The sequence below is a fragment of the Hippocampus comes genome, unplaced genomic scaffold, assembly GCF_001891065.2.
Source record: "Hippocampus comes isolate QL1 unplaced genomic scaffold, H_comes_QL1_v1.1 scaffold45, whole genome shotgun sequence".
NCBI lineage: Eukaryota > Metazoa > Chordata > Actinopteri > Syngnathiformes > Syngnathidae > Hippocampus > Hippocampus comes.
Window position 1 is genome coordinate 2,434,636 of NW_017805783.1, and position 13,316 is coordinate 2,447,951.

Below are 13,316 nucleotides of genomic sequence, written 5' to 3' on the forward strand. Positions count from 1 at the left end.
TCCATGTCGGAATAAATAAATAAAGCCGTGAAATTCGTTTTTTTTTCTGAGCCGATGAAAACCAAGAAGACCTTGATTGAAACTATAAGGTTATTTTTTTCCGACAATTTCCATTTTCGGGCGTTTACATTCGGTTGGTTAAAACGAATTGTCCTGTCACTTGAACTGATTATTGCTTATTTAGTTTATTTCCAAGATGATCACCAAGTGGGGGCGCCGATATTTCCACGCAGCATCCCCGCGGAGAGAGGGGACACCCTAGGACCTCTTCTGTCAGCGGTCAACTGTTCACTTCCTCTCCTGCTAATTCTGGGATGTGGACTAATATTTGGATAGGGTAGGGTGATATGTGGAGCACGTCGCCCAGTTTTACGTCAGTGGGGCATCGTCAATGTGAAAATTGGAACCTTGATTATCTGACAGGCCCCAAAATGACAGACAGTAAATTAAAGAGGTGAAGAATATAGGCTACGTATGTCAGGTTAAATATTTAGATTTGACTTTATTGTTAGAGAGAAGTGGTCGACCGACAGAAATCAAAACAAGGCCCTCCCAGTGGGTGTCTTTCAAACGGTATTTCAGTTTAATAAAAAAGAAATACAAAAACAAGCAGGCAATGATGCTTGACGTTTACGAGATAGGTGCCATTTAATGAGGCATGAATGGGATCTGTCATGTTAGCACAACAAGACGCACAGCCTGCATGCCTGCCCCGTCATCTCTTATTAAAAAAAAAAATAAAATAAAAAACACGAGGAAATGCAACGGCTTGCCACAGTTAAATTATTCTTTTTTTTAAACGGGGGTGGGGGCGGATCCAAAACTGCTGTTTTTGAAGATGTGAGTGAAATATACTTGAATTATTATGGTCCGGAAATGTCCGCCGAACACAAAAAAATTGGGGAAGGGTGGGACATGTCAAGTTGTTTTCTAACAATACTTAACTAAGTGATGTGGCGTGGTAGTGAATCATAATTGTGACGCCTGTTATTTAATTATCAGAGATTTAAATGGTTGAAATTTATGCGTTGTCAGATTTGGAAAAGGATAAGGATCATGGCCCTTTTTGCTTTTGTTTTGGTTCACTTTTACCGACTTGTTTTTGCTTGACCACGGTAGAGTTACAAAAGGTGTTGAGCAACGAGTGGAACCATCTCAACCGAAAATGTAAGCGAAAATGTTCATTCCAAACCGACTTGTCATCCATGCCCCGACGTCTATTAACTTGAAAAAGATCGTCACGCCAACGCCAAAGCGTCATCACAAAGGTGGGCACGGACGAAAACAAATTCAATTATGAACATTCAAAGCATCATATCAGTCCCATATAAAATGCGTATTTGCTCAGGCGTAATAATAGTGTAAACTTTACTATTCGGTGTTTGTATTATTATTATTATTATTATCATTATTATTATTATTATTATTATTATTATTATTATTATTATTATTAGTGTTATTGTTGCAATTGATGTTCACAAAAAATAAAAGGAGACTTCTTGCGAGCAGAACAACAAAAACAAAAAAATCTATCTATCTATCTATCTATCTATCTATCTATCTATCTATCAACAGCAGTGTAGTATTTGTTGATGCTCCCTGCCTCCTATGGAGAAACATCCAAAATAAATAGAGCTAATCCTCTAACTGCTTTATCCCATTAGACCCCCGCTGTTGCCTCCCCTCTTCATTCGGTGACCTCATGTGTAAATTGAACTCGATCCGGTTAATATCCAACAAAACACATTTCGGGTTCTACACCGAGGCCGAATACAGACGAGCTGAGAAGCCACAAGGCGACGCAAGGGGTGCAAGAGGTCAAGTCCAGCAACCTCCAAGGTGTCTCACGCGTGTTAAAAAAAAAAAAAAAAGTGTTTGTCGAGTAGAAATGAGTGACGCGTAAATCTCCGCTATATCGTTCTTGAATTGAAAGAGAATCATCATCATATAGCAAAGAGTCTGAGCATCACTTTCCGACGGTGTTTCGGTGAAATTATTTTTCGAATAACGACTGGTTACATCAGAATCTGTTTGAGTCACTTGGAATTATTAAAAATGAGTTGTACGTCATTGATCTCTTCTCTTTGTGGAGAAGTGACATAAAATGTTACGTTTTATAATTATTTTGCTAACATAGCAGCTTCGACTGCTGATATAACATTTTTCCGTGAATAATGCAGAAAAATGCTCATGATAAAATTCAGGCGTGTAGGCTATGTAACGTCAAAGTAGCCCTTCATCAAATTCAATTCAGTTGTTACTTTCAAACTCATGGGTTAATAAAAGACGCACGTTTAAAATTGAAAAAAAAAAAAGAAATGAAATCCATTTATCCAGTGGAAAAAAACTCCTCAACTGGACACCAACTTCTGTCACAGTGTATTAAAAATAGGGACTGAAGACAACATTGAGGATTAAATTCGAAATTAAACTCAAACAATAAGCGTATGTATGTGAAAAAAATGCCACACGCCTCACTCGAATTATATATATATATATCCTACCATAACAAAAAATACTAATAATGAATGCAAAATACACAATTCTGTAAGGAAAAGATTAAACGATTAATATTTCAACGAGAGACACTAAAAGGACTGACTAAGTATCATTTTTAAAAAATCAAAATATAATGTATAATATACGATAAATAAATAAAATCTCGGAGCACTTTAGTCCCAACAAGATTTCGCTGTTTCAAAATGCCGTTTGTTTCTATTCTTAAAAAGGGGCGCACAATGTACAGTAGTTTAGTCGGACAGTTGCAATGACGTGGACGCCATCCAAATGAGCCAGTGACAAAGTCTTATTAAAATAAAACATGCCGAGCTGCGCGCACGCACGCACGCACGTACGCACGCACAGGCGCGCGGTTCGAGAGGGGGAGGCGTGGATGTGGATGTGGCTGCCTTCTGACAATCTCGTATCAACTGCACTTTCTGCTGGAGGCAGGCGGGCAAGGCAGCCTTCGCGTGACAACAGCCGCCACCGCACACCCCGAGCACAAACACGGAACGCGCGCTCGCCCTCCTCTTGGCGGATCGACTATGCTTTGACAGCGGCGGGACCGCTTTCCCCCCCCCAACCCCCGAGGTTCTTTCAATGAACCTCCCGACCACGGAAGTTTGGGCGTCTTCACCGTAGCAGCGGGGAATACTTTCCAAGCAGACATATTGGCCAGTGCGGGCATGTGAGAAGGCGTTTTTCGCGCATGTTCTTCGGCTTTCTGCGCAGCCTTCTCCTGCTGTCTGGAGAAGGGGGAGGCGGTGCATGAGGAGGAGTAGGCACGACTTTCCCCTAACTCGAGCCCCCTGCCTATGGACGACGGTGGTCCCCTCTCTCCCAGGGCAAATGCTTTCAGTATTGCCTCTCTGATTTGCGCTGCAGAACAAGCAGGAAACGCGGCGTTTGACAAGCGGAGCCCCGGCTTGGACAAGCCAGACGGGAACAACCATAGCTGCTGCACAATGCATTACAGCACCGTGACCCGGGAAATGGAAGGTAAACGAGTTTGTTGATGATCTGCTCACGCATGACGAAACGTGTCATTCAGATCCGCGGTTTGAGCCCAAACTTGTTTTGATTCCGCAACCTCTGTCGGACTGCTGTTAAATGGGCATTCTATTTAGTTGCACTCCAAGACGGATTAAAAAGCGATGCTCATTCACAGAAAATTACTTCGAATGATTTTGCTAAGCGCTCAAATTTAGGGACAACTAATAAAAAATAAAATAAAAATCTGGCACATTTTACGTACAGCATTTTTTTCATTGTGGCATACCACTTTACGAAGTTTTGTGGAAAGTAATTTAACAACAAGATCAGCTTTTAAGTCTTGCAGTGTTAAAAATCCGCTAAAATAAAGCTCAACTTTCGCTCTCAAGTACCTTTTAAAAAGCGATGCTCATTCACAGAAAATTACTCCGAACGTGCTGATTTTGTTAAATTGCGATTAGCACTAAGCGCTCAAATTTAGGGGCAACAAATAAAAAAAAATTAAAAATCTGGCACATTTTACGTACAGCATTTTTTTTCATTGTGGCATACCACTTGACGAAATTTTGTGGAAAGTAATTTAACAACAACATCAGCTTTTAAGTCTTGCAGTGTTAAAAATCTGCTAAAATAAAGCTCAACTTTCGCTCTCAAGTACCTTCAAATTTAGCAACATTTAAAAATCCGTAATAAAATGGAAACAGACAGATGAGAAAACATCCACGCTGTGCGTCATGGCGAAACTCACCTACGCCTGTTATCTCGTTTCATTTATTTGGCCACTAAACAACATTCAGCCGGCGCATATTTGTTTATTCATGTAAATCGGTATATGTTTACGCAGTCACTCGTTTACACTGCTCATCCCCCTATTGTTTTGCGTCAACGGGGGTGATGCGGGCCCCATCCAAAACAGGATTGGGTGCCTGAGAGCCCATTAAAGAGAAGGGGCGCACTTCTGTGTCAATCAGTCTCTTCACAAGGCGAGGAAAAGGCACATTACCTGCAGTTCCTTATCTAAATAGAAATAAGAACCGGTTTTATCGCAAAGGGGAGGCCCTCCGCGGCAGATAAGAGAAGCGAGCTGCCTTGCACTCGACAAAACACACGCACACACACACACACGCACACACGCTCAGCAGCAGCGCGCAACAACACCGACGCGCACAATCGACACAAAGGAGAAAACAATGCATGGACTCGCTCGACTTTGGACACGTTTTTAACTTTTTTAACATTCGGATGCTATACCTCAGGGATTTAGGACAAACCGAGACGCAAACTTTTAAAACGAGACTGACATCTTCATTTGGGACGCATTTATTCTTTTTTTTTTTTTTGTCTCTCTGTGTTATACCGACTTGAAGACCTATTAGTAAATCCAGTCTTTTTGGAATGATTTCAGCCATATCCAGCCCGTGGCTGACCCAGCTCCGGCGCATATTTGTTTATTCATGTAAATCGGTATATGTTTACGCAGTCACTCGTTTACACTGCTCATCCCCCTATTGTTTTGCGTCAACGGGGGTGATGCGGGCCCCATCCAAAACAGGATTGGGTGCCTGAGAGCCCATTAAAGAGAAGGGGCGCACTTCTGTGTCAATCAGTCTCTTCACAAGGCGAGGAAAAGGCACATTACCTGCAGTTCCTTATCTAAATAGAAATAAGAACCGGTTTTATCGCAAAGGGGAGGCCCTCCGCGGCAGATAAGAGAAGCGAGCTGCCTTGCACTCGACAAAACACACGCACACACACACACACACGCACACACGCTCAGCAGCAGCGCGCAACAACACCGACGCGCACAATCGACACAAAGGAGAAAACAATGCATGGACTCGCTCGACTTTGGACACGTTTTTAACTTTTTTAACATTCGGATGCTATACCTCAGGGATTTAGGACAAACCGAGACGCAAACTTTTAAAACGAGACTGACATCTTCATTTGGGACGCATTTATTCTTTTTTTTTTTTTGTCTCTCTGTGTTATACCGACTTGAAGACCTATTAGTAAATCCAGTCTTTTTGGAATGATTTCAGCCATATCCAGCCCGTGGCTGACGCAGCTGTCCCATTTTTGCGATGTTGCAGCCTTCACGACCAGCAGCCTGAGCAGCCTCAACACCCCGGGGGGATACCACCTCTCCCCCTCCCCCGGGGACCCTTACACCCAACACGAGGCCCACTTTGAGCCCTGCCCGGCCGCTCAACCCAACTACAGCTACGCGGGCCAGGCCCCGCCGAGCGACCCTGTCGGGACCCCTTGCTCGTCGTCCTCGTCCAACTCCACACCGAACAGCAAGAGCATAGTCAAGAAGAACCCCAAAGTGGCCAACATTAACGTCCAGCTGGAGATGAAGGCCTTGTGGGACGAGTTTAATCAACTGGGCACCGAGATGATCGTCACCAAGGCGGGAAGGTGAGGCCACGATACTCACATCAAATCAATTTATAGGCTGACAATTCTTGGATGTGAGCCTGCAGCGTCAAATCCGTTTGATTTGATCACCATACTTTTTTATTGAGGAATAATGTGGCATTTTAATTGGTTGAGTACAAAATTGGGCGTTCTTTTGCTTTCCCGTAGTGATTTCTTATTCTAAAATCCAGGTGTCAACAGTTAGTGTTCTTGCATTTAAAAACAATAAAGCGGTGTTCTTTATCTAAAATAACATTCGTCGTTTTTCCTCGCGATGTTTATTTACATGTGGGGTATTTAACGACACCCCCCACTCCTAATCGGTGACTAGCGTTTATTTGATTGAAATCTATGCAGAATACATGTCATCCCTTGGCAGATTTGAGCGCGCGAGTGCGTGTAAATTGTGCGGCGTCTTGTGCTTTAACTGCAAACATTGCGTGTGCGTGCGCGTGTGTTTGCGTGTGTGTGTGTGCTTTGCAGTAACACAGGCGGCATCTCTCTCAATTTTACGCACGGTTGTAGCTCACTACTTCATTATAGTTGACATCAATTATAAATTGTTGTTTCATTTGGATTTTTTTTCCAAACTTGATAACGTTCCATTCATTTATTTTGATTATAGTTCCAAATTACGTACATTTAATTGTGTTCACTGCTGTAGTATTTATGATTATTATTATTATTACTACTACTACTACTATTATTATTATTATTATTATGCTCAATAATATGCAATATCGTGCTCTCCAACGTGGAGCCCCATCATGTATCCCCCAATGACATATAGGGCCTATTATATAAAAATCATAGCGATGGGACATTGCGATTTTGTAGGAATATTGATGAAGTGATCATTTGAGAATGTATCCAGTGTACTTGCAGCTTGCAGTATAGAAATATAGTGTTGCATATTGATATTTATCTATTTTCTAATTATTGCGAGGGATCATTGACATGATCATCCCCATGCATATTAATGAATATCATGAATTATTAATAATACCATATAATAAAAACATATGAATGAAGGTGTGCATCAAAAAGTTGGTGACACCTGGTAAAGAGTGAGGGTTTACCCCTTCAGCTCCGACACCTGAACTTCACGGGCAATTATACATACATACAGCGTATTATTAGTTTTAAAAGGGAGAATTGAATAGTGTATATTGTAACGTGATGGTACAAAGAGGGGCATCTCCTGGTAAAATAATAATCTTGAAAGCGAGGCTCCACTGGTGCAGTGTGACAAGTAGCACTTTAGCGGCTCTTGCAGCCTGCGAGCAAGCCTAAACACTGACGTTAATTGAGCGTTGATTTCGGCATCCCTTTCACTGACATGGACATTAGTCAGCTCAACCGCTCAAGCAAGCACAGAGACGTCGAGGGGGCGAAGGGAACAATTGCATTTCAAGTACAAAATCAACTCAATGTACTCGCAGCGGAACTTGCACTTGAGGCTGCTTCTTATAGGTGAATTGTTACGTTCTAAATTTACATATGCGGTCATATAGTTACACTCGGTCGGATGTGGAAAGAATAAAATGTAAATGCAAGAAAGTGAAAAGTTGGCCTGTTTTGCGCAGGCTACTCGGGTCTGGAAAATATCAGAACTTAAAAAAAAACATGTAATTTAAATCTCAAGAACGCGCAGAGCAAATTAAAAAACAACAAACGATCACGTCATTCCCTCTATAGTTCGAAGTTTCGGGGGGTTTTCTCCTACGTTTTCCTCTATAAATGCACTTCTGCAAGCACGGAAACACTGATTAATTTGTTGTCTTCATTTTTTAACGAATTCTTTTTGCACTTGAGGCAAGTGAATAACTTGAGAATTTAATGTATACATCCATATTCTTTCCAGGCGAATGTTTCCAACATTCCAAGTGAAAATATTCGGGATGGATCCAATGGCGGACTACATGCTCCTAATGGACTTCCTGCCAGTAGACGACAAACGTTACAGGTAGGCTACTTCAATCCAGCATAGTTTGAAAAAAAATGTACACATGAATTTCATTAGATTCAATGTGAGAGAAAATATGACCAATATGGATGCAAAAACATGAGGTAACTTTGGTAACTTTTCTAAATTCGCGATTTCACGACTGCATAACTGAGCTGTGAATCTAAATATATTTCAATTTATATTCAAACAAATTGAGTGATAAATGACCCCAGTGATCCCCGCAGGTATGCGTTCCACAGCTCCTCGTGGCTTGTGGCGGGCAAAGCTGACCCGGCGACCCCGGGAAGGGTCCACTACCACCCAGACTCTCCGGCTAAGGGCGCCCAGTGGATGAAGCAGATCGTTTCTTTTGACAAACTCAAACTCACTAACAACCTCCTGGACGATAACGGACACGTAAGTGCAATTAATGAATTCATCCGTATCATCGAGGCTACATTTTTTTTTTTTGGTCATGTTAACCTGATGCGCGCATGTGATACCAGCATCATGAAATACAATGTATTTTATTCATGGATTCGTAATTACAATAACCCACTTTGAGTCTTGTGTGAGAAATAAAAAGTAATAAAAGCGGCGAATGTCCCCCCCGCCCCTCCCTCCTCCCGTCCCGACCCCCAGATCATTCTCAACTCAATGCACCGCTACCAGCCCAGATTCCACGTGGTCTATGTGGATCCTCGCAAGGACAGCGAGAAGTACGCAGAAGAGAATTACAAAACGTTTGTGTTCGAGGAAACTCGCTTCACGGCGGTCACGGCGTACCAGAACCACCGGGTAAGCAAGTCACTCGGAAAAACGCGCATCTGTGATCGATTATTAAGTTCCAATAAACCGTATTAACTTGTGAGCTCTGCTGATAAAAAAAAAAAAATAATAATAATAAAAAATCACGATACAATGCAATACAACGCATCTTCATTTGTATAACGCTTTGACAACAGCTGGATAAAATACTTTCAATTTCTGGGGCGACGCAATTGCGATTTGTGATCCTGCGAGCTGTATCGAAACGAATCGGAAAATATTGCTTATTTCTACGTGCAAATAATAATAAAATGTCAGCGCATAATTCGACTCATATATGACCTGGTTACATTGTGTGGGTTTCCTGAAAGTTTCTATTTATTACTATGTCCTAAAAAAAATAATACTTTTCCGCCAAAATCTGGCGTTAAACCTGTTGTAGAAGTTATTTACTGGTTGTACCTAATCAAGTGGCCAGTAAGTGTAACGACTGTGCCTTAAATGACATTAGGTGATGAGGATCATTTTCTTTCTTTCTGTCTTTCTGTCTTTCTTTCTTTCTTTCTTACCAATACACTTCGTTAAATTAAGGGTACCTAGGTTGTGTCCTAAAAAAAATAATTAAATCCAGATGTAACATGAAATACGTTTAGCCAATGTATAAAAAGGTAAGACTATTATAATCTATCCAAATCTTGTAAAATCTGTGCTAATTATGCAAGAGTTGCAGCTGTTATGTTTAGCTCCTCTACAATTGCATACGCCCTTCTCCACAATTGAAAATAATTCCAACTGAACGTAATCAGTTGCATTAAGTCGATTGTTTTGGCTTTCTTGTTGTGACTTTAGATCACTCAGTTGAAGATAGCCAGTAACCCCTTTGCAAAAGGCTTCCGAGACTGTGACCCAGAGGATTGGTGAGTTTATATTTACACTTAATACAAAAAGTCCTTTTGACATGTTTGTACATGATACGAGGTGCAACAAAAGAAAGGGGGCATTTGCAAGCATTAGGAAAATAGGTTAGTAGTTTGTTTTAACGATACGTCGGTGCCAGATGGGTGGAACTTGCATGTTAAAAGTACACAATGAGGGCCGTGATCTTTGGGAAACACTGGATATTGTTTCAAAGATTATCGTCTGCTTTTCAGTCATTGATAGATTAGCAAAATTTCTCCCCACACAAAAGTCCGCACATCTGGTACGGAAACAAGTGACTCAATTTCTTCCAAATGCTGTCCATTTTTCCCCTTTCAAGCTTTAACTAAACAGATTACTCTGAAGCTTAGCCTTATTAATCAATGAATAGGACCATCTGACTGACTTACTTTCTGCTTTTATCCATCTAAATGGAAGATTGGCTATTGGACAAGGACTCAAAACACGCACTGCAGTTCTAACCCACTTCCATATAGCGTTTGAAAACAGGCTAAGGAAATTGTGGCCTTGGCGTTCATTAAACGACTCTTGTCTTCCTTCCCGCAGGCCCAGGAATCACAGGCCAGGCTCCCTGCCAATAATGAGTGCTTTCGCCAGAACAAGAAACCCGATGTCATCTCCTCAGCAGAACGGCACGGAGAAAGGTCTGCAACTCCCTCTTTATTCCAACTTCAGCTTCATCTGACAGTCTGGTGGCCAACATCAAACCAAGTCGGCTTCTGTCTTCCTGACAACCGGCTTTCTGTCAGTGTGGGCCATGTTTTGTACCATTTCCGTCATAAAAAGTGATGCATTTGAAGGAGTGAGCCATTGCTGCCCTTTAATTAAACAAATTGATCGTCGCTTACTACAAATAAAGAAAAGGTCCTTTGTACTAGTTACTAATACCTTTCACATAACCACAGCGCTCTTATTTTCACCACCTTGATTTGTATTTCCAACACTTTCATAAAAAAATTTAATATGAATACCTGGTGATTTTTTTTAAGCTTTCGTCTCAGCTGGACATTACAAGACCCAATTTGATGAATAGTCTCCCTCCAAAATGGTGAAAAAAAACGTGATTCTGACACGTTGCTTGATGCAACAGTCATTGTTTGGGAGCTAAATAAAAATTGTACGTCACATATGAATGAATAGTGCATGGTTGTACCTCTGGTGACACGCTGTTTAATCTCCTTCAGATGACAGCAGGCGGGAATATGAGCGAGAGCCCGGCGGCACACCCATACACGCTGACCCGGCTCACCAGCTGATGTCCCGCGTCCTCAGTCCCGCCCTGCCCGTCCCGGGAGGCCTCCACGCTGTCCCGCTCACCGGCGGCCGCCCGAGCCCCCCGCACGACCTCCGGCCGGACCCTCACACTCTCCCCCCCGAAACCCTTCACCACCATCCCTACAAGTACCCCACCACCTACGAACACTACCTGGGAGCCAAGAGCAGGCCGTCCCCTTACCCTTTACCCAGCATCAGAGGACACACTTACCACCATCACATGAACCCGGCCACAGCTAACATGTACTCGGCTACCAGCGGACCGGCAAATTATGACTACGGGCCCAGATAATGACTGCTAATGGTGCACTGCATTGTGGGAATGGAGCCAGCCTTGAAACTTTTAATGCAACCTGCAGGGTGAGTTCACAGACTGAAACTCCTTTCTGCGAAATAAACCCTGCTGTATTTATTAAAAGAATCTCTGGAGGAAACATGGACGCCTGTGTAAAGCCCCGAAAGAGGTCTTCTGTGACCTGTGAACTCAATGGCAATTGCTCTGCATCAGCCTGAGCAGTTCAGTCGCTGAACCAGCGGGCTGAGGAGAACACGTTTGATCACGGACTGGAATTGATTTTTTTTTTTTTTTGTGTTGAATGCACTTTTTGATTTGCCTTGTTTCTAAAGCTTTCAAAAAAGCCATACGTTATATAATCCCTCAACCTTGTAGGTAGACGACATGTTTGCATGCTGAGCTCATCGGAGAGGCGGTGGAAACACATTGAAATGTTTTTTTTTTTTGTGTGTGTCTGAGGAGGGAAAAAAAGGTTGAATCATCGAACACGAACATTTTGAGCCGCTCTGAGAAGCTTGTACCATGGCACTGACTTGCAGCAATTCAAAGTAAATAAATGAAGCAGAATGACTGCTATGTGTCTGTAAAGTGAACATTAAATTCGAAAGTAATCTAACCATGTTTTGTGTGGCGCCTCCGTATAATGAGATACATAGATAGACACCCAGAACTAAACAAGTTGATTTATAAAATATTCAACACCTACACACACACACACACCTGCGAATACAATAATGATTTAAAGTAATCTAAACATGTTTTTGTGTGGCGCCATGAGATACACAGATAGACACCCAAAATAAATAAGTTGATTTCTAAAATATTCAACACCTACACACACACACACACACACACACACACTAATGATTCAAGAAGTGATGAATACAAAAGCATAAGAGTGGATGCAGTTGTACTAGCCTGTATCAGTCCTTCCACCAAACAGGGCAGTATTCATATATGCATTCCAGAATAGCACGAACACCTATCCACATATATATATATATATATTGCCTAGAGACCAGCTGCCAATGCGGGGGATGCGGGGGAAGCAGGGGAAAAGGATGCCTGAGGGCGCCTGACCTCTGACTGTTTAATGGCTTGTAAAGGTGTCAGAGGTTAAATAATGTTTCCACTCATTTTAAGTCGGACTAATTGTTTGTATCATTTTCTGTTTTGTTTGGGGTTGCTTCAAAAGGCTATCATCCAATTACCTTTAATTGAATCAATGCCGCCATCAATTACTTCTAAGTTTCATCACTTCACATGAATTATCAAAAAATACAAAAAAAACAAAACATTTTTTTTTAAATTTCAGAAGACATTTTACATTTTGTCTTTTTTTTTTCTTTCACTGAGCAACCAATTTGATTGCTTGGATTCATCGAAGAAGACATTTTACATTTTGTCTTTTTTTTTTCTCTCACTGAGCAACCAATTTGATTGCTTGGATTCATCGTCGTCAGTGTCACCGTGCAGGCCACACGTTGCTCAACGCAACTTGTCTAAACTATTTTGTCTGGTCAGGAAGCGGCAGTCTGGAGTTGTGTTGGCCGCCTGGTGCTCTGTGTCGCCGGCCTGCAGCTCACGCTGAGTCTCGCGTAACCACATGGTACTGCTCACAAAACTGTCAACAGTGACAAAGGGTTGGCTTTCAGGAGATGGATTTATCAGGTAAACCACAAATTTATCGAGTATCAAGTTTCAAGTACAACTTTATTGTCAAATGTGCTGTCACGATCCATGACAATTTGAAATATTCTGGAAATATCTTTCCTCTTGGCAGTTAAGTGACCCAAGCTACCGGCTTCTTTGACGTTCGTCCAAAAAAAAAGGTCACTGTTGATTCTTAGTTATGAAATGTTTTTGTCTAATAAATGCTATTAATCAGTTCCACACCCCAAGAAAGACCACATTTTTTAAACATTATTAATTAGCCAAAAAAAAAGAGAAAAAAAACCCGAAAATGGAATGTAAATAAACTTAGTGTAATTAAAGTCTCACATAAACTATCACATACGCACACGCATGCTTTTGACTGTTGTCCTTGACAATAATAAATGTTTGAATATGCATCATGACGTGGATCCCTACAACCCTGCCCCACCAACACGCACACACATGCACACACACACACACACACACACACACACACACACACACACACACACACACAAC

At 41.8% G+C, this 13,316-nt stretch overlaps 1 protein-coding gene across 2 annotated transcripts; it reads left to right on the forward strand.

Annotated features, from left to right (window-relative positions):
* Nucleotides 1-2,890: 2,890 nt before the first annotated feature.
* tbx1 (T-box transcription factor 1) lies at nt 2,891-11,762 on the forward strand. Of its 2 annotated transcripts, none has more exons than XM_019885338.1 (8): nt 2,891-3,501; nt 5,538-5,916; nt 7,781-7,882; nt 8,110-8,281; nt 8,507-8,662; nt 9,482-9,549; nt 10,118-10,215; nt 10,756-11,762. In XM_019885338.1, exons 1-8 carry the CDS (start codon nt 3,318-3,320, stop codon nt 11,136-11,138), a joined length of 1,542 nt encoding a protein of 513 aa, XP_019740897.1. In that variant the 5' UTR covers nt 2,891-3,317; the 3' UTR covers nt 11,139-11,762. The 2 variants fall into 2 exon arrangements, with proteins under 2 accessions (XP_019740897.1, XP_019740898.1); XM_019885339.1 differs by having other exon boundaries at nt 5,589-5,916.
* Nucleotides 11,763-13,316: the final 1,554 nt, after the last annotated feature.

Coding starts and splice junctions, on each gene's coding strand:
- tbx1 (XM_019885338.1), top strand. CDS start 3,318: ATGGACGACGGTGGTCCCCTCTCTCCCAGGGCAAATGCTTTCAGTATT. Junction 7,883..8,109: donor GTAGACGACAAACGTTACAG/GTAGGCTACTTC, acceptor TGATCCCCGCAG/GTATGCGTTCCACAGCTCCT. Junction 10,216..10,755: donor GCAGAACGGCACGGAGAAAG/GTCTGCAACTCC, acceptor AATCTCCTTCAG/ATGACAGCAGGCGGGAATAT.